The 21,609-nt window shown below is 40.6% G+C and overlaps 1 protein-coding gene across 1 annotated transcript in view; it reads left to right on the plus strand.

Annotated features, from left to right (window-relative positions):
- ARID5B (AT-rich interaction domain 5B) overlaps nucleotides 1-21,609 on the plus strand; it is a 339,225-nt gene that overhangs the window by 132,701 nt on the left and 184,915 nt on the right. The window contains exon 4 of the mRNA XM_069753619.1: nucleotides 19,509-19,739. Coding sequence (XP_069609720.1) covers nucleotides 19,509-19,739 — 231 coding nt within the window. The remainder of the gene's footprint in view (nucleotides 1-19,508; nucleotides 19,740-21,609) is intronic.

A 21,609-nucleotide genomic window follows, 5' to 3' on the forward strand; every position in this document is an offset into this window, starting at 1 on the left:
CAGTCTATTAAGGCTTCGGACAGAGTGACGCTCCCAGCGTTATATTATAGATATGAAAGTGCACACTCCCAGCTGCAATATGATAGTTTCCACATCCAAATCGGAGAAAGGGTTTAGGAATCATAGCTCTGTAATGCATAGCGTCCTCTTTTTCAAGGGACCAAAAGTAATTGGACAATGGACTCTAAGGGCTGCAATTAACTCTGAAGGCGTCTCCCTCGTTAACCTGTAATCAATGAAGTAGTTAAAAGGTCAGGGGTGGATTCCAGGTGTGTGGTTTTGCATTTGGAAGCTGTTGCTGTGAGCAGACAACATGCGGTCAAAGGAACTCTCAATTGAGGTGAAGCAGAACATCCTGAGGCTGAAAAAAAAGAAAAAATCCATCAGAGAGATAGCAGACATGCTTGGAGTAGCAAAATCAACAGTTGGGTACATTCTGAGAAAAAAGGAATTGACTGGTGAGCTTGGGAACTCAAAAAGGCCTGGGCGTCCACGGATGACAACAGTGGTGGATGATCGCCGCATACTTAATTTGGTGAAGAAGAACCCGTTCACAACATCAACTGAAGTCCAGAACACTCTCAGTGAAGTAGGTGTATCTGTCTCTAAGTCAACAGTAAAGAGAAGACTCCATGACAGTAAATACAAAGGGTTCACACCTAGATGCAAACCATTCATCAATACCAAAAATAGACAGGCCAGAGTTAAATTTGCAGAAAAACACCTCAAGAAGCCAACTCAGTTCTGGAAAAGTATTCTATGGACAGATGAGACAAAGATCAACCTGTACCAGAATGATGGGAAGAAAAAAGTTTGGAGAAGAAAGGGAACGGCACATGATCCAAGGCACACCACATCCTCTGTAAAACATGGTGGAGGCAACGTGATGGCATGGGCATGCATGGCTTTCAATGGCACTGGGTCACTTGTGTTTATTGATGACATAAGAGCAGACAAGAGTAGCCGGATGAATTCTGAAGTGTACCGGGATATACTTTCAGCCCAGATTCAGCCAAATGCTGCAAAGTTGATTGGACGGCGCTTCATAGTACAGATGGACAATGACCCCAAGCATACAGCCAAAGCTACCCAGGAGTTCATGAGTGCCAAAAAGTGGAACATTCTGCAATGGCCAAGTCAATCTCCAGATCTAAACCCAATTGAGCATGCATTTCACTTGCTCAAATCCAGACTTAAGACGGAAAGACCCACAAACAAGCAAGACCTGAAGGCTGCGGCTGTAAAGGCCTGGCAAAGCATTAAGAAGGAGGAAACCTAGCGTTTGGTGATGTCCATGGGTTCCAGACTTAAGGCAGTGATTGCCTCCAAAGGATTTGCAACAAAATATTGAAAATAAAAATATTTTGTTTGGGTTATGTTTATTTGTCCAATTACTTTTGACCTCTTAAAATGTGGAATGTTTGTAAAGAAATGTGTACAATTCCTACATTTTCTATCAGATATTTTTGTTCAACCCTTCAAATTAAACGTTACAATCTGCACTTGAATTCTGTTGTAGAGGTTTCATTTCAAATCCAATGTGGTGGCACGCAGAGCCCAACTCGCGAAAATTGTGTCACTGTCCAAATATTTCTGGCCCTAACTGTATATTTTGCTAATTTATCTCTATTCCACCTTGGTATCTGAGCCATTCTGGAGGACGGACTTAGGGGATGTATGCTTCTCATTATAGGGACTCCTGATCCAGATAGGATCTATGTACATCAATATCTGATCAGTGGAGGCGCAACACCCGACTCCACTGCCGATCACCTGTTACTGGCAGAGGACAGAAGTTCCTGAATGCTGCCGAAATACAGCAGTTTGGTCAAAACTATAGTGTGTGGATCTCCAGTTCCTATACTGAGGATAGGCCATCAATAACCGGTAGTGGCCAACCTCTTTAACTGTTAGTTTGCTTCCTTTTTGCCAATATATTGTGCCAAATTTGGGGGAAATTATGATTACGGTAAATATCCTATATCGTGCTGAGCCATGCCCTTTCCATAAATTTATATAGGACATTTGAAGTTTTTTGGGGTTAAGTACAAGGGAAATAAGATTCACAGATTGGTCTAATCATCAGTGTACCATTAGAGAGCAACATGTGACTAGTGCTATTTAAAGGGAAGGTACCGCGTTTGTAGGTCATTAATAAATCACTGTAATGTAGCATAACATGCTGCTATAAGCAAGTTTGAAATGCATGTGAAACAGATTTCATGTGTTATATGAATTTAAAGAATGCACTGGGGACTGACATCTTGGTTTTGCAGCAGTAGCAGGGCACTATCAGTGTCAGATTACGGCACCCCATGGACATAGGAGATAATAGACCGGCTCGGACCCTATCTGTAACATTGCAGCAGCATTAGCAGTGAGCTGGGCACGCCTCTGTGGGCTGCACAGCTCACTGCTGTAGGTGTGACTAGCCGCCATTTTATTATAGTCCTGTGCTCTCTATGGCAGGACAGAAGAAGCCCTCACTGCTCCTCTGTACTCCAAGCAGGCACATCCTCTGCTCCTCACACGCTGCCCTATGTGCTTCTCCTGCCGTGTCTCCCCTTCCCCCTCACACACAGTCCCTGTGATCTCCGGTAAGCTGCACTCACAGCCTGCAGAGAGGGAGGTGACACCTGGAGAGAGAGAGAGCAGGAAGGGCAGCTGACAGGACAGGGATTAAGGTGGGGGAAGGGGGATGGCAAGAATGTTATTCACAAAAAATGCTGCTGAGTCCACTGTGTTCTGATTCTCTGTAAACAAGCTGTGCCTCTGATGCAGTAACTGCTGGTGATAGCAGGTCACAGGGCAATCACACATAAAATGGTGCTGCCCTGTGATGCTGCTCTTCATTCTTACTGTTAGAAGCAAAATTGGGGTAGTAACTGCTGACATCACTATTTCCCTCCCCTTTTGGGTGGTCTAATATCCCTGGGGCAGAGCTGCTAAATCTTACTATAGCTGCTTGAGGTCTAAAACGTAAAAAGGGTCCCCCTAGTGGTAAATATGTATATTTGTAGAAAAATATATAATATTTTTCATAAAGAAATGTTTGCAAACAGTGCAAACATTGCATCAATACATTTTAATTACTATTTTAAGCTTAATTTCACAAAAAAACAAAATACAAGAAAACTGGTGGCACCTTCCCTTTTAAAGGGAATCCGTCAGCTGGTTTTTGCTATGTAATCTGAGGACGGCATGAGGTAGCAGTTAAAGACACATATTTCAACGATGTGTCACATGTCAGGCGTTGTGCCGTTGTTTTGCTGTTGTTTTTATCACCTGGTGATTATCACAGTCTGGACTACAGCAGCTACATCAGCCATGCATGCTATTTTGACTCCTCCCTCTCCTATGATAAGCAGCTCACTGTCTATAGACTATGTACATACGGAACCTAGTGTTGGCGGGGTCAGCTTTCTGAGCTCTGCTGCATTTCTAAATCTAAAAAATCTGAATGTGTCAGCATGGCTGCACCCAGTAATGTAAGTGATACATCATTGGATTCAGGGTGTCTTTGCCTACATCAGGCTGCCCTCAGATGGGGTAGCAAAAACCTGCTGAAAGATTCCCTTTAAGGGAGTAGACTGCTGGGCCATTTCTTTTACTGCATGCAAACCTTATAGAAAAAGTGTTCTTTTTAATATTAGGTCAGTAATATGCAGTAGGTGTTATGAAAATACTGATCACAGTTGAAAATTACATTTTATGTCTGATTAAGGTTGGGTGTACATGATACAGTACTTTTTTCTGTGTTTTTTTTGTGATGAACTGTGGCAAGACAACAGTGTTTTTGTGGAGATTTTGGAAAATATTGGCAACAATGTTATGGGTTTTCCTGTGATTTATGATAATTATACATCGTCTGCAAGGTGTGAAACTAGCTTTAGAAAACTCCATTTAGAAAAATGTATTATTAGTTGAGAGATAAACCATTCAGGGTTTTTCTTTTAGATCAGAGGACAATTCTTAAAGAATGTCAGAAACATATTTAGAATTGAGAGTCATCAGTGGTTGATACCTTTTAATGGCTAACTGAAAAGATGGTAACAAATTGCAAGCTTTCGAGACTACACAGGTCTCTTCATCAGGCAAAGACTAAAAGAAAGACATAAAGAATGTCACTCACTCTGAAGGAAACAGCTCTTCATTGCATTAAACATAACATTGATTTTAATGGGATTTATCTAAGGGTGTGTTCACACTGTACTTTTTTTTCATACATTGTTTTATATGCATTTAAATCAATGTATATAAAAATACAGTATATATATTTTAAAAAAAAAAACGCATGTTTTGTTATAAAAAAGTACCCATCACAGAAACCTTTTCGATTCTCCAGATTCCACAATGGTACAAATCTTTGTTTGAACCTTGCATTTATTTATTGAACCGTGTTTTTTTTTCTTTCTCTTTTATACTAACTATACATAAAATACACATTTTAGATTGCGCACAGTCTACTATGTCTGAGTGTCTGTTTCTAGTTAGGCGTACACACCCAAACATGATGAACAGTGTCCGCCTCTAGTTAGTCATATACACCAGAAAATGATGCACAGTGTCTGCCTCTAGTTAGTCGTACACACCCAAAAATGATGCATAGTGTCCGCCTCTAGTTAGTCGTATACACCAGAAAATGATGCGCAGTGTCCGCCTCTAGTTAGTCATATACACCAGAAAATGATACACAGTGTCCGCCTCTAGTTAGGTGTACACACCCAAAAATAATGCACAGTGTCCGCCTCTAGTTAGTCGTATACTCCAGAAAATAATGCACAGTGTCCGCCTCTAGTTGGTCGTATACACCAGAAAATGATGCACAGTGTCCGCCTCTGGTTAGTCGTACACACCCAAAAATGATGCACAGTGTGTTAGGAGTCGAGTTTCCTCTGCTGCACAGGGGGAATCTCGATCCGTGTCTGCTGCGGTCTCCCATTCTGCTTCGGCCGCAGTGGGCTCTGCTCAGCGGAGGCGTCGCTCCCAGCGTCTTGCTGGGACTGATTCTGTGCAAAGGGTTACTGCTGCCTTTTCTGGCTCTCCTGTTGTACCCTGCACTGATCTGCGGCGAGCGGGCTTCTCTGGGACTAAGTCCTTATTTGCACACACGGAGCATGCCCAGGGCAAGATCTCCCGTTGGAGATTGGGGGTCACATGCTCAGGTACTGCAGCACATCCCATTGGTCCTTTTGGCAGGTCCTGAAAGGGCAAAACTTCTGTAGCTGTTTCCTGTGCTGCAGCTATATAAACTGCGCATGACCGCACGGCCATGCGCTAGTATTGTCTTGATATTATGTGTGTGTGTAGATGGATGTATGTCGATGGATGAAAGCTTCTAAGTATCCCTCCCTAGAGTTGTTGACTGCTCGCGGATGATGGTAGCTATCTAGCGCCCGACTAGCCATCTGCACGTAACACACATCACAGCGTCCTGTTGCTGTGCCTGCCAGTACGGCGCCGTGCGCTTCCTCTGCGCTTTCCTTACCCAAGCCTGGGTGGTTAGTGGCGTCCGTCAGTGCGGCACTGCACGCACTCTCGTGCCTATAGATTCTATTTTATAAGTTTCCTTACACACCCAGTTGCGGTGTTGTGCCAGCAAGTGTCTAATCGGACTTCAATCCTGTGTAGGGGTTGAGTTCGCTGACTTCTTGGTCGCGTTCTATGTGCGGTACTGCGGTCCTGTGACGCAACAGGATCGCTTCCTTCACGCAGGGTGAAGTTAACCCATGTGTGTATACTTAGTACCGCCATATAGTCCGTCTTACTAGCAGCAGGGTCTTTTACCTGCACGGTGGACCTCGGACTGCGAACGCACCTAGTTTCATATCATCTATACTTGGTGCGTTGTGCCGGTCCTTAACACAGTGTCTGCCTCTAGTTAGTCGTACACACCCAAAAATGATGCACAGTGTCCGCCTCTAGTTAGGCGTACACACCCAAAAATGATGCACAGTGTCCGAGTTGTATACACCAGAAAATGATGCACAGGGTCCGCCTCTAGTTAGTCGTACACACCCAAAAATGATACACAGTGTCCGCCTCTAGTTCGTCGTATACACCAGAAAATGATGCACAGTGTTCTCCTCTAGTTAGCCGTATACACCAGAAAATGATGCACAGTGTCCGCCTCTAGTTAGGCGTGCACACACGAAAATAATGCACAGTGTCCGACTCTAGTTAGGCGTACACACCCGAAAATGATGCATTTCAGAGCACACCTTCGCTCTTTCGGCACCATTATAGTCTATGGCCCTCTCGGCACATACGTCCGAATCCCATTTTGTGGGGGGTTCGGACGTAAGCCCCGATGGAGCCACTGAACAGGTTCCTGAATGAAGTGTGAAAGTTCCCTAAATCTGAACAGTCCCTAGTGCTTCAGTTCACCTCTGGGGGTGCTGTAAAGGAATTGAACACTTGAAGTGAATTTGATCTTGGGGCGTCTCAGTAGTGTTATAACCTGCGATCAGCTTATTGTCAGAGGACTAAATAGTGAGTGCGGTAATCCAAAATGGAAATACTGTTATAAGAAATGGATTTGACCTTTTTACCATAATCACTTTTGTACTTTATATTGCCATTGACAAATGTACCTAATGAAATAATTCTACATATTCATCAAGCTTTCCTACGTTTCAAGTTGTATTTTTGCCTGTCTGCAAATGTTAAAATCGTATTGTCACCAGCTGTTTAAAACCTTTTCTCTCCCCTCTGGTTGGTATGATCACTAAGAAAGTCAAAAGCTTAGAGAATGGAATGTCTAATGCAATAAACTAATGCAAGGCAACATAAATCACTTCAGGAGAACTTTGTATTGACACCATATTGCTTAAATACACTTTAAACAAGGTGTTTAGTTTCCTAACTCAAGCAAATTAATTCTTGTTCCTACAAATACCTGGACGTTTCTTTTGAAAGGAATGAAGACATATTGTTTCGTCCAGCATTTCTAATGCGTCTCAAGGATCTTCTAGTGCTGAAATCATTTAAATGTTTGTTTCGATTGGCATCCAAACGCATTCGTACTAATACGATTAAGAGAACCAAAGGGCAAAATATTTGGCAGATTTTGAAGTTGAGGTAATTAGGTGCAGGAAGGAACATGCATAATTTTTCCATTTAGCTTCAAAGAATCTTTGTACTCATAAAACTATGTGAGGTTTTTATAGCCAAGCAAAAGTTTTGTGTCGTTTTCCAAAATAACAATTTTTATTAATAGCTTAGTATTGTGGATGCTTTTTCCTTTAAGTAGAGGGCTTTTCGGTCTCTTTCGTCCCGCTACATTTAGCCCAACTTGGGTCTCTCCCTAAGGTGGCTAGCATGTATGTATAGCTTAGTATTGGTAATCCTTACTTCCGAGTGACATGTCTGGCTTGATATGCTGCAAAAATGATTTCTTTGTTCTTCATACCTTCTATGATATTGATAAGATCCTTCTCCAGCATCACATTTCAAAAGCGTCAATTCTTCTTCTTCTGTTTTGTTTACCGTATTTATTCATTTAATTAATTTTACCATTTTTGTTTTGCATAATGATAACTATCTGGTATACCCCTGCCCTATTGGGTATTATTTTGGATATACAGATTTTTTTTATTCGGACTTCACTTTATTAACTTAGAATTCTTTAATATATTAGGTTGCGTTCAGATTATTGTATTTATTCTCTATCTACTGTGAATGTTTAAGTATGGATGAAATTAAATTTCAAATTTATTAATTCCATTTCTTGAATTTAGAAGTGGTATTTTTTTTTCCATCTCCATTTCTTGCACATTTTATTATAGGTGGATTCTGCAGAGGGTTCATTAGCATTCCTAATGTATCCCGAGTGTTCTCTCGTTTTTAATTGTAGCTCATTAATTGTGTGTATATTAAAGTTCACGATTATAATTCATTTCTTTAGAGTGTGCACGTTTGTGTCTATAGATACATAGTTTAACACATCTTACAGCACTACAAGACTCGTTACTTGAATATGTTAGAAAAAAATGTTATTTTAATGCCAGATTAGAACTAGAATAGTGAATTCTGGCGTAAATTGCTGTGAAAAGTCTCAAAAATTTGGGGCAAAACTCGGGGTTGCTCAAAAATTTTGCAATTTTTGAGGATTTCATGCCAGTTTATCCTGGCTTTGTCAAATTGGGAAGTACTGTGACTGGGTCACAGCCTGGGCATGACTCCTGAACTCATATAATTCATGACGAGTTGTTGGTGTTCTCTGCACCAGAAATCCTTCTGCAGTCAGGGACTGGAGGAAGGTTTCTGGTGTGGCTCACGGACGCATGCCCCACTCATCGGACGCTTCTTGATGACTTACGAGCATCTTACTCCACCTTGCACCATCAAGTACCGCAAGAGAATTCACGATTTTGACGAATTGGGGCCATACGGTCAAAACTTATACCAGAACCGAAAGGACTTCTTTATTTGTTGATGTCATAGGCGGCATCACGGCATCCATGTTCACAGCTGCTGACTAGTGAGAACTGGTTAGCTCTAAATGCACCTGCATGTTTGCTCTCTTGTTGTGATCTTTTGTGTGGTTATTTTGCCCCTACTAGTATTATTATACTATACCAATATCTTTATTTTAATAGCTCTGTTAAAACTATGATGAAATGGTGTCCTTCTACATCTTTTCTCTTGACTCCAGCAAGAACGGCTTTGAAAAAACAAAACTAATTTTTCAGTATTCTGTTGGGAGTAGTTTATGCTGTATGTATCTACATATCTCAATGACATCATTCGGCTGTGATGTGAATTGTTGCCTGTGAAGGGTTTAGCACTTATGTATTGAATTTATCTCATGAGTTAAAAGGCGACTGTTACCAAATTTTTCAGCGTAAGCTGTCTACAGGTTTTAATTCATCTCTTAGATCTAATGAGGCTGGTGTACTTACTACAAACATCAAGGCCAGAATGGCTTTATAATCCTGATATTGAGATGAACATTTTATGAGTTCATCTACATACACTGGGGGAAATAAGTATTTGATCCCTTGCTGATTTTGTAAGCTTTCCCACTGACAAACATGAACAGTCTATAATTTTAAGGGCAGGTTAATTATAACTTTGAGAGATAGAATATCAAAAATAAAATCCAGAAAATCACATTGCATAAACTGCATACATTCATTTGCATTTTACAGCGAGAAACAAGTATTTGATCCCTCTGGCAAACAGGACCTAATACTTGGTGGTAAAACCCTTGGTGGCAAGCACAGCAGTCAGACGTTTTTGTAGTTGATGATGAGGTTTGCGCACATGTCAGGAGGAATTTTGGTCCACTCCTCTTTGCAGATCATCTCTAAATCATTAAGATTTTGAGGCTGTCGCTTGGCAACTCGGAGCTTCAACTCCCTCCAAGTTTTCTATGGGTTTAAGCGCTGAAGACTGGCTAGGCCACTCCATGACCTTAATGTGCTCCTTTTTCATTGTCTTGCTGGAAGACCCAGCCATGACCCATTTTTATTGTCCTGGCGGAGGGAAGGAGGTTGTCACTCAAGATTTTACGGTACATGGCTCCATCTATTCTCCCATTGATGCGGTGAAGTAGTCCTGTGCCCTTAGCAGAGAAACGCCCCCAAAACATAATGTCTCCACCTCCATACTGGACAGTGGGGACGGTGTTCTTTGGGTCATAGGCAGCATTTCTTTTCCTCCAAAGACAGCGAGTTGAGTTAATGCCAAAGAGCTCAATTTTTGTCTCATCTGACCACAGCACCTTCTCCGAATCACTCACAGAATCATCCAGGTGTTCATTGGCAAACTTCAGACCGGCCTGCACATGGGCCTTCTTGAGCAGGGGGACCTTGCGGGCGCTGCAGGATTTTCAACCTTTATGGCGTAACATGTTACCAATGATTTTTTTTGGTGACTGTGGTCCCAGCTGCCTTGAGATCATTAACAAGTTCACCCCGTGTAGTTTTAGGCTGATCTCTCACCTTCCTCATGATCAAGGATACCCCATGAGGTGAGATTTTTCATGGTGCCCAAGATCGATGTCTATTGACAGTCATTTTGTATTTCTTTCATTTTCTTACTATTGCACCAACCGTTGTCTCCTTCTCCCTCAGCGTCTTATGGTTTTGTAGCCCATTCCAGCTTTGTGCAGGTTTATGATCTTGTCCCTCACAACCTTACAAAGCTCTTTGGTCTTGCCCATGTTGTAGAGGTTAGAGCCTGACTGATTAATTGAGTCTGTGAACAGGAGTCTTTTATAAAGGTGAAGACGGCTGTCTATAATGCAGGTAACGAGTTGATTAGGAGCGTCTAACTGTAGGAGCCAGAGATCTTAATGGTTGGTAGGGGATCAAATACTTATTTCTCACTGCAAAATGCAAATAAATTTATATAATTTATGATTTTCTGGATTTTATTTTTGATATTCTATCTCTCAATGTTAAAATTAACCTACCCTTAAAATTATAGACTGTCCATGTCTTTGTCAGTGGACAAACTTACAAAATCCCCCACAGTAACTCACAAAAGGGATTAAACAACCATTATGTCTTGGCTTTCCATAATAAGTGCGTCATTAGATTTAATAGACATATTTAATAATGGATGAAGTTTGTATTGTGAAATCTAGTGACTGATCCTTTTAAGAGTAAAACTATTTCTATGCTGAATCACATGAAAAAAAAATGTCTTTCCTCCCCTGTGGAAATAAATATTTCAACCAACATTTCAGGATCAACCTTTTCTAAGATATAACTAGTTTTATCCCAGGGTTGGTGAGAATTTTCTGTTTTGAAAACCGCAGATGTTTTTAAGAAATTAAAGTTATATTTATTTTTCTGGTTACTTTTGCAAGATATTCTAAATTACTTTGACATCCATTCCCCACTAATTACAACTTTTGGTTTAGAGATTTTAAATTCGACATTCAGTTTTAAACTGTGTATAAAGTGGACACCTGATTTTCCCTGCAGATGCAAGTTCAGGAGGCTTTAGGCAATTGTAAGAGTCTGTCTGGAAAAATAATACCTGCCATACAACAGACTGGATCTGAATGTAAATGTAAATAATTCATGGTTTTGTGTGCGTATGTAAACCCGGTGTGTGTGATGGAAGGGCGGTGGAAGGTTCTTTACAAATGTTTTGTGCTTAAATATTTGCATGCAGGAAAATTGCTCTCGAAAACACTTATTTAAGGTGTACCCATTGCTTAAATGCATAATGGAGACAGTCACTTGGCTGCCTGAACTAATAATATTCATAAGAAATGAGCCCAAGATTGAAAACATGTGGTTGGCTTATAAGGTTACAGTTTAATATATTAATCATTGTCTTCATGGCTCCAACAATTTACATGCCTGCTGAATAATTAAAGCACCAATGGTCAAGGGGAAATGGCTAAAATAGAAGTTCCTTAATTCTATGGTACAAATATCTTACAGAGTTTTATCTATGGGTATATCAATGGGCATAGAACCCAATCTATGGGTTCTATCTTACAGAGTTTTATCTATGAATTTTATCTATGGGTATAGAACTTAACATAATAATGCAGGAAAATCTGATAAGTTTTTTTTGCATATGGCACCTCTTTCAGGCCTTTTGCTATATGTATATATTTATATATACTTCCTTCTGTTTTTTTATCCTTTCTCATTCTCGGGTCCTCTACCAGAGGCCTGGGAGTTTGGGGGTTCTGCGCAGAATGTTAGGTGTTCCCAGCATTGCGCTTTTCTGGACAGAGAGCTCAGATGTTGCTCCTGGAATCTGTTGTAGCCATTCTTCCAACTTAGGGGTCACTGCTCCAAGTGCCCCTATCACCACTGGAATCACTGGTGCCTTCACCTTCCACATCTTCTCCAGTTCTCCTTTGAGGCCCTGGTATTTCTCCAGTTTTTCATATTCTTTCTTTCTGATGTTGCTGTCACTTGGCATTACCACATCTATTATCATTGCTGCCTTCTGCTCCTTGTCTACTATGACAATGTCTGGTTGTTTAGCCAACACCTGCTTATCTGTCTGGATCTTGAAGTCCCACAGGATTTTAGCCCTTTCATTCTCCACCACTTTTTCTGGGGTTTCCCACTTGGGCTTAGTGGGACTTAGCCCATATACTGTGCAGATGTTCCGGTATACAATCCCCACTATTTGGTTGTGGTGTTTGGTATACGCTGTTCCTGCTTGTTGGACAGTTTCTGAGGTTTCTTTGCATAGTCTGCACCTTGGGTCTTGCCTTGTGTGGTAGATTCCTGCTTCTATGGATCTGGTACTTAGTGCTTGCTCTTGTGCCGCTATGATTAGTGCCTCTGTGCTGTCCAAGAGTCTAGCTTTCTCCAGGCATTGGTAGGATTTCTCCATGTCAGCCACCTCCATTATCTGTTGATGGTACATCCCATACAGCGGCTTGTCTTGCCATGGCGCTTCATGTTCCTGTTCTTCCTTCCATATCTTTTGTTGTTGCTGCCTTAGGCTTTCTCTCAGCATTATATAGTGGCTGGTTAAGTGGAGACTGGGGTTAAATCCTGACTCTGCCCTGTGGAAAAATAAATTAAAATAAATTATATACCAAAGCTCCTAACACTATAATAGACTATAATACCTACCTTAGGTGGCTGTTATAGCATAGTGGCTAAGTTGTACAACCACCAATGTGGGAGACTGGGGTTCAAATCCCAGCTCTGCCGTGTTGGAAATAATATACCAGTAGTAGTCCTTGGGCAAGACTATAGTGCCTACCTCAACAAACAGTGTCGCGAACAAAGAGAGTCAGGCCCCGGATTAACAAGGTCCGCGTCAGGTGTCGAGGACCCAGGACAATTTGATGATAAATGGGCTACTGGAACAAACCATACAAGGCAAGAGAACCTGGATCTGGTGAAATATATATATATATGGAAGGCAGCATTTAATAAATACATTTCTGGAGAGCTTTACATGCATATATGAAATCTCTGCAGCAGTGACCTTGTGCCTAAATCTGTTATCTCACAGTGCATAACATACCATCTGTTAATTGATTATCACTGTTTCTTTATTTCTCCATGAAAAATGGAAGAAAACTGCTCATTCATTCTAAAATTATGATAGTTATGTGAAAAATGTTTGTGGCTTGAATCACCAATTAGCAAGGATGAGACTATTCTAGCAATTAGTTTACTTGAAAAAATCTTTAAAATGACTAATCACTTGTAGTCAATTTCTGTAAAGCTGACAGTGTCCTGGTGGCTGTAAGGGATTCATTTCATCCAGTTTGGGTTTGGTGGTCAGTTTAAAAAATCCTAAACAGCCCGGACTCTACAGACAAATTGTCTAAGGGTATGTGCACACGTTGCGGATTTGCCTGCAGATCCGCAGCGGATTGGCCGCTGAGGATTCGCAGCAGTTTTCCATCCAGTTTACAGCACTATGTAAATCTATGGAAAACCAAATCCAAAGTGCCCATGCTGTGGAAAATACCACGCAGAAACGTTGTGGTTTATTTTCTGCAGCATGTCAATTCTGCAGTTGTTAAAATGCAGGTGAAATCCGCACAAATAATGCTGCAAATCCGCAGTAAAGTTTTACAAAACTGAGCGGAAAAATCCGCACAGAAATCCACAACGTGGGCACATAGCCAAGAAGCACAAGAATTTATCCAGTATGAGATTTGAATAAATATTTTTGGAAATTCTATTATTGGTCTGTTCAGCTCTTTCACATCTGCATTGCTCAGTCGCTTTGTTTTGCTCCACTAATGAGACAGATTAATCTGAACAACAATCCGTCACATGATGGACACCATTGGTGCCCGATGAACCCTACTGACTTGGGGTCTGTCAGGTGCTGCCACTTTTGGCAGAATTGGCGGCCTAGGCTTCTGAAGCCTCTAGCATAAGCATGAATAATGCCTTAAATGAATATTTGTGCCAGGTATAGATTACATTTTTTAAAAATATAAAAAATAAAGGGGTTGTCCAATACCTATAATTCCCTAACTACTTTTGTCCTTTGTTTCAATGAAAAATTCCCTAACATTCTCCCTATCCCGCTATTCCCAGTATGTCCTTTTTTACTTCCTGTGATGTTTTTAGAGGGGAGTCTCAAACAAGGTGTCACAGAAGGATGGCCCTACAGTCACTTCTCTGCAGTTTTTATCACCCTCCTGAAACAGACCCATAGATTCTGTCACTGCAATCCCCTGATGACCGCCTTGTTCTGTAGCAGTGGGAGAAGTCACCACAGCTTCTGTCCCCACCGCCCTCATCTTCCGTCACTATTATCAAAGCTCCTGCTTCTGACACTGCTAACTCTATAGAAAAATCTATCACCCATATGTCTAGATAAAAAATGAATATACATCCATGACTCAGTCAGGACTGGTTTACAGTTTGAAACGCGAAAGTTCGCATCACATTGTTGGATGTCAGATGTTTTAGTTGGCTTTGAATAAAGTCATTCTTTGCCTGGACATACAGCTGGTGGATATTCCGATTTGTTTGATACAGTACCAAGGTTGCAGGAGTGGCTTCCATCTGTTTCGATAATAGCAGTGTTTTCAGCAGGTGTGAGTTAGCTGTTTTTCCCTCCACCACTGCTGACTCTTTCCCTGAAATAAATCGTGACAACTGTAATCAGGGAGTGGTGATAGAAGCAGGGTGAGTGACACCACCACCCCCAGACGATGATTTGTTTGAGGGTGGTGACAGAAGCTTTAACACATCACTGGTGTCACTCACCCTGCTTCTATCACCGGCCCCTGATGACTATTTAACTGAGAAAGGCAGCTGTGTTAGAAGCAGCGACTGTGGCAGCAAGGACGAAAATATGGCAGCTACTGAAGATTCCGGCAGTGGGTACAGAAGCTGCTTTCACTTCTTCATCACTCTGGTAACAGGACATAATCAGGGAATGGCGGTGACAGAAGCCTTAATCGCACTGCTGCCACCTTGAGACTGCCTTCAAAGGAAGTAAAGAAAAAAAAAAGCACATATAGTGATTTGCAGGATTGAGATAACTGTAAGGAATTTTATAACAAAGCAAGTTGCAATTAATATTGTTTGTCTTTTTTTAGCTCTTTGATGATTTATGATTACTGACCATTTTACCTGAATGTGTCTGGGAGAAAAAAAGCCAAACAATGCAACATTTTTAATGAAATCCAATTAATTTTTTTTAGCCGAAAATACATGAATTTAAGTAAAAAAAATTAAAATTGTCCACAGAAGTAGACAACCCCTTTGATTTTAAACCCAGGACACTATCCATTCCTTTGGCGGCCTTGTTTATCTTGAGAAAAGTACATTATCAAAAATAACTGTTGATAAAACTATACATTCTGATACCACTATACGAGTCCACATTTAAGAACCTTTTGAAACCACTCATTAAATACCGTAAGTAGAATACTGTTTAAAAGCCACAATTTGGCAAATGTGCAAATCATTGAATTAATTCAGGACAGCCTAAATATTCATCTGAGCTCTGTACTGTTCTGTACATTTATGGCATGTTTTATTTCATATTTTTGGATTGTTACTTGGAATCCTGGAAAAGAGAACATTCTGTTTTCAAGAATGAGCAATGTTTTTGAACCTCTTCAAAGATTAAATGGCTGTGCCAAGATGCAAAGTAAAATAAAAGACATTACTTCATTTCTTTGTTACCAGCTCTAACGGCAAACTACATCAAAAATCTCAATTGACTTTGAACTTGGAAACAAAATGTTATTTACACTTTTGTATTTGCTTCTTTTTTAGAACACTGGACGCCTTCCCTATCTGTTCTTTATACAGCTTTCCCAAAAAATAAAAATAAAGAGAAAAAGCATTTTTGTAAATGACTATGATATGGAAACATTACTTCCTTTCCATAACAATATGGGACACACATAATGGAGCAGAAAAAAAATATTGAGTAGTGCTACAGTCTCTAAAATATCACTCTGATGGGTTTGAGTTTGCCTTGATATCGAAGGAGTCATCTCTATGTAAATCGCACTGACTCTGTTCTTCATGAGGCATAGTATATTACCCACATTAAAAGTGGACCAAAACTGTGATGTTACTCAAAGTTGGCCATTTGTGCTCTCTTGACCTTAATATTTGTGACCAAAGTAACTGATAATTCTTCCTGTCCTTTAAATTGGCTCCAATAGGACCAATATCTTGGTTCCTTGGGTGGCATTCCCAGATCTCAGTGACTGTAAATTGCAGTTCATCTTCCCGTGCACATTAGATTAAACTCAGAGCCAAAGTGGCCAAGACCTGTGGATGATTTAATGTGTATGGTGCTTCCTTACCGCCCCTTAAGGTTATGGGGAAACAACATCTTTTAGATGGCTATGTTTTTCCTGAAGCGTCTTTTTTGGAGTCTCTTGTGTCATCTCTTGTGGCAGTTTTGTCACCGGGTCACCGGCTCTTCTTTTTTCTACATTCTGTATACATATACAATAGTGAACGGCTTTCAAGTGGAAGCTGCCTGAAGAATGGTTTTAACCGCGGCTTTCAAAGCTTGAAGCCGTTAAAAGAAACTCAAATAGATTGAACATATGCACAGTAAGTATTTTTGATATGGCTATGCTTATGATCATTCTTTCATTGTTTCTATAGCACTTTTTCAGGTGGGTTCCTGAGCGGACCTCCCTGGAAAAAATGTGTGCACCTACCCTAAAGGCGCCATACACATTAGACAAATGTTGGCCATACACCACCGATTTTGACCAGTTTGAATGACATGCTAACGTGTTTGGGGCGTTAGTACACTGATTGTTGGGAAAGTTGTTGGCATATTTGATTTTGGACTTTCTATTGCTTTGTTCTCCAGCAGCTAATCCTCCAGCAAAGATCTCTGTCGGTGTCTTTCTCATACAGAACACAGGAGCTCTCAACGAACGAGTGCTCCTGACTATGGGCAAAATGACAGTGATGGCTGTCTGACAAAACCTGGTCAATGTATCTTTTGGCCAGCAGCCATATGATGTATGGGGGCCTTAATAGGAGGCGTTGGAAGATACTGTATGTCTGATTCTTTCAATTTCCAGGAGGTAAGCTGCAATTGAAATGCTAACAGTGCAATTGCTCACTGTCGCTGATTTCATCGACATGCATGCTCAGCCAAGTGTTCTTGTTTATGGCAGCTGTCTTTTGTGCTGTCTAATCTATGACCAGCATAGAGAACCCTGTCTGACTTTAGACACTTAACATGGCTTAGCACGCTTTCATATTGCGTTTTGTGTTCCCGTTGGGGCATACCTCCAAAATCCCCCTAAAACGATGACCTGACACATGCGCCGACGGGACCATAGACCGTAATGGTGACATCAGAACGAACCTGAGCTCTGCTGTGCACTGTTTACGGGAGTCTACGCCTACAGGAAGCGGACACTCAGGCGCAGTCTACTACGTCTGATTGTAGGGAGGTAGGTGTAGACTTCCGAAAAAGTGCACGGCAGACCTCAGGTTCGTTCTGACGTCACCACTACAGTCTATCGGCCCCGCCGGCACATGTGTCCAGACCACGTTTTACTGAGGATTTCGGACGTATGCCCCAATGGGCACACAATGTAATGTGAAAGCTCCCTTATAATAAGCTACTCTAAGAAAATAAACATGAATTTACCAGCGTTAAGACTATAATATATTTTTTTTAAATCAGAGATGTACAAGTTATAACATTCATCCTAATGTATAGCCTGACGTGTAAAATAAATATACTGGTTAGTAAAGTTAGATAATGACATCTTGGATTTTCATAGAAATTAATAAAATTGACCACCTGTGACATAAATGTAAAAATAGGATCACAAAACATGGGATTTTTACAGGAAAATCAAGCATATTTTTCTTATAATCACCCTGACACATAAACAATGAACAGTTTATAATAAATCCCTGGAATTTGGCTTTGTGTGATCTAACCTTCATGAAAGGCGTTACAACCAATAATGAATGTTTAGTTTAACAAGCAAGAGACATATGTTTCCTGTGTCATGAACAGGTGGCTTAACCAACCAGAGTCATTGATGAGAATTGTGTGATAATGTCATCCCTTGTATGTAACAAGTGTTGGAAAGATGTTGTAACTTCACATCGGGCAGTTTATAAGGATATGAATCACAGTGGATTATAATAGGTGATGTGTGACAGCTTCAGACTTGTTTTTTTTCTTGGGCGACGATGACAACATTTCATTACTACTGCACTGGGCGAGAGGTTGGTTTCTAGTCTGTAAATATGAAGATGTCATCTATTGTATGTAATTACTACTAATATTACTAGGATACTTGAAAAACACTTAGAGCGCTGGAACTTCGAAGGTTTGATGGTTTCTTCTAACATGTATTATTCAGATGGGTCATGTGCATTAGCCACACTTGGGTAATACACCAGCCAGGAGTTATGTCATATGATTAGCAATAACACTGGAATTATAATTTATTTACAAAAACACATTTCTCATCAACTGATCTCAGCAAGGTGATAAATGTATGATCTTTGAGGATCCTACCACTGGGATCTCCATTGATTCCAAAAATGAGAGTTCCAAAGTTCCCTGTGTGAAGGTAGCTTTACTGAGCATGTTCGACCACGGCTCCATTCACTATCTATAGAAGTACTGGATCTCCCAGGGCTTTTGTCACCTCATTAGACCACGTGTACATTGCAGTTAGTCAACGTCTTTAATTGGCTGTTATGCTCACAGTTCCTTTCGGACAAACCTCCAACATCCAAAAGAAGTGTGAGGGCTACAGTCCATTATTGACCGTTCATTGGCTGCAGTGCTCACGTGGCATAACAAGGTCACACAAGCCCTGGGAGACCTGGCACCAACATCACTCCAGTGGTGCGAGATGTATCAGTTATTTCAATTTTATGCTGAGGATTGTAGTATTTAAGGCACCACTCTTTTTTATTGCCGTACTGGAATGGTGCCTCTAATCTAAATTCGCTGACCCTAAAATTATACTTACCAGCCGTCATCTTTATCTTTTACCAGTGCCGCTGTTTTCAGTCTCCAGCATTTTGTGATCTGCCGGATCACTCCAGTGTTTACTGATGATCCGGAAGGCACAACTCAATGAAAGTGTAGGAGAGTCAGATTGAGGTCAGAACAAAGGTCTCATAGACTTTCAGTGAGAGCTTGAGACCATTACCTATGACTTCCAGCGCCAGGAAGAGCTGAAGACAGCGACTGGTAAGTATAATACAAGGGTCAGTGAACACAACTCAAGTGGTAAAATAAAAATAAAAATGCTGAAGTGGTGCATTAAGGGGTTGTCTGTGTATTGGACATCCCTTTTAAGTATACCAACCAGTTTCTAAGATTAAAGTCCTTTAGAGGCCATTAATGTGTAATTTAAAATGGTTTCATATTATTAAAACCTCAATAAAAATTGTATATCTCTAAGGGTTAACCTTAAGTACCTTTTAAGATTTGTATTAGGCGCGTTGATATTTTTGTGTGAGCAGTATTTTTGGTCAGAGTTCTGTACCTCACTAAATATAATTGTTCTATGTGAATTTATTGTGATTCATTAATTTAAAATGATTTATGTTCTTTCATTACAGGAGAAGATGAAAATGAGGGAAACGTGATGGTGTTAAGTTATCCCCAATATTGCCGATATCGTTCCATTTTGAAACGTATCCAAGCCAAACCATCCTCAGTTTTGGCGGATCAGTTCGTCCAGGCACTCGGTGGAATTCCCATCATCAACAAGAACACAAAGATCCTCTTCTGTCGGGACACTTTTGACCACCCCACCCTTATAGACAATGACAGCATATGTGATGAATTTGGTAAGTCTCCTTACAAGTTACTTTCAGTAGACTATTGGTTGATGTTCCATACTGATGATGGTGTTCGTGGTCAGCAGTAATAGTGAAAGCAATAGTGATGTTGAGGCGGTAAAAGTTATATATAGTTAGACCGGTGCTAAAGAATTTTATTCATGTAAATGGCTTTGTTCTTGATCAAAGAGTTCACAATGTATGAATGCTGTCTACTTTTCGAGAATGAAATGCAATCATAGTGTTTATTGGTATTGAGGCTTGCATGGCCGCCTGTTATCGTGGTCTTGGTGTGGGCATTGGTTTTATGATTTGGCAACTGCTTTTGACTATAAATTGCTTATTGGAAAAATTCTTCTTGGCCATTTACATGTTATGAATAAAAAAAGTAATACCTATATGACATGAGATTTTTACAACGTGAGGTTAGCACCCAACATTAAAATGTGATTGCTGTGGCTACTTAGGTCACCTATCTGACTCTTTTGCTTTTAACCAAAATAAAGAGGTTATGCCTTAATCTTACCTATCTCACAGGACAGGATTATTTGCTGATTACGTAGGGGGCTATTAAATTCAGGACCCCCTTTCACCTCGTTCACATAGAAAAAGAATAGGGGTCCTCCATTATTTCTGTGCTCGACTACCTCTGTCCTATAGATTTTGAATAACTGTAGAGCCCATACTTACTCCAGCGTTCAGCAACTTATAAAGTGTCCTGTGGGTAGGTGACAAGTTATAATTGGGGGACAATCCTTTTTTACATTCACTGTCATGTAACTTTTGCGTTTGAAACTAAAGATTTGTTTCTCGGGGGACTAAGGACCCTAAAATTGGCTTTTGTCACAAGTTTGTTATATTTGATTATAGTTTATTTTTTTACTTGTAGTAATTTCTCACTGATGGAGTTCTCTGTTTATCACAATGTTTATTAAGGACCTGGTTAGGACTCCGGAGAATAAATGTTCCATAGAGAGATGATTGAAAAATACTTAAAAATCTCAGCCAGAATATAATGATAGGCTTGAATAGTAGAGTTGGGGGTATTCAGAAGTTGTGGATAATTTGCGCCACTGGTGTTGTATCCAACAAAGAAGTCCAATCGAGAGACGGTAACCAAGCGATTTATTCTCTACGTGATTCAAAGAATCTTTAATTCTTCAGGAGAACCACGCACATGGGATTCTCCTGAAGAAGTAAAGACACTTCGAAACGTGTAGAGAATAAACCGCACTGTTACCCTCTCTCGATTGGACTCCTTTGTTGGATAAAACACCAGCGGAGCAGATTACCCACAACTTCCAAGTACTCTAATACCACGTTGGTTTGCCAACTTGTGGAGCTGGATTCTTATTTGATGTCGTGTACAGTGTTGTGTTTGACACAACCACATCCGGTGAGCGGTTTCGCCTTTTGCCTAAACGCTGTAATTTGGATATTACCCTATTGTGCTTTTATTGAATCCCTGAATAGTAGAATAGACTCTTCTTTCTGCCCCTACACTTACCATATGAATGGAAAGTTGTTCGAAGGTTGTGACAATAAGGAGGGCAATCACTGACTTATCGGGGTTGTCAACTTTTATCCTCGTTTTACTAAACGTTTTGGGGACATGATTTTATTGCACTTACTAATTAGTATTCTCCTCCTTTCCTCTTGCTTGTTCGTGCCACCATCCACACTGGACTACATTCCTGTTCCCAAAATGCTGTTGATGGAGGGAAATGACCAGATCTGTCCATCAGCCGCCTCCAGTTGATAAGCAGTTTTTCCTTGATCGGTGCTTTTAGATTGAACAGGTCTGGTGCAGTATGGGATGAAGGCAGTACTAACACGCTTAGGCGAATCTAGAATACATATTAGCACATGTCACAAAACA

Source organism: Ranitomeya imitator, chromosome 2 (assembly GCF_032444005.1).
Source record: "Ranitomeya imitator isolate aRanImi1 chromosome 2, aRanImi1.pri, whole genome shotgun sequence".
NCBI lineage: Eukaryota > Metazoa > Chordata > Amphibia > Anura > Dendrobatidae > Ranitomeya > Ranitomeya imitator.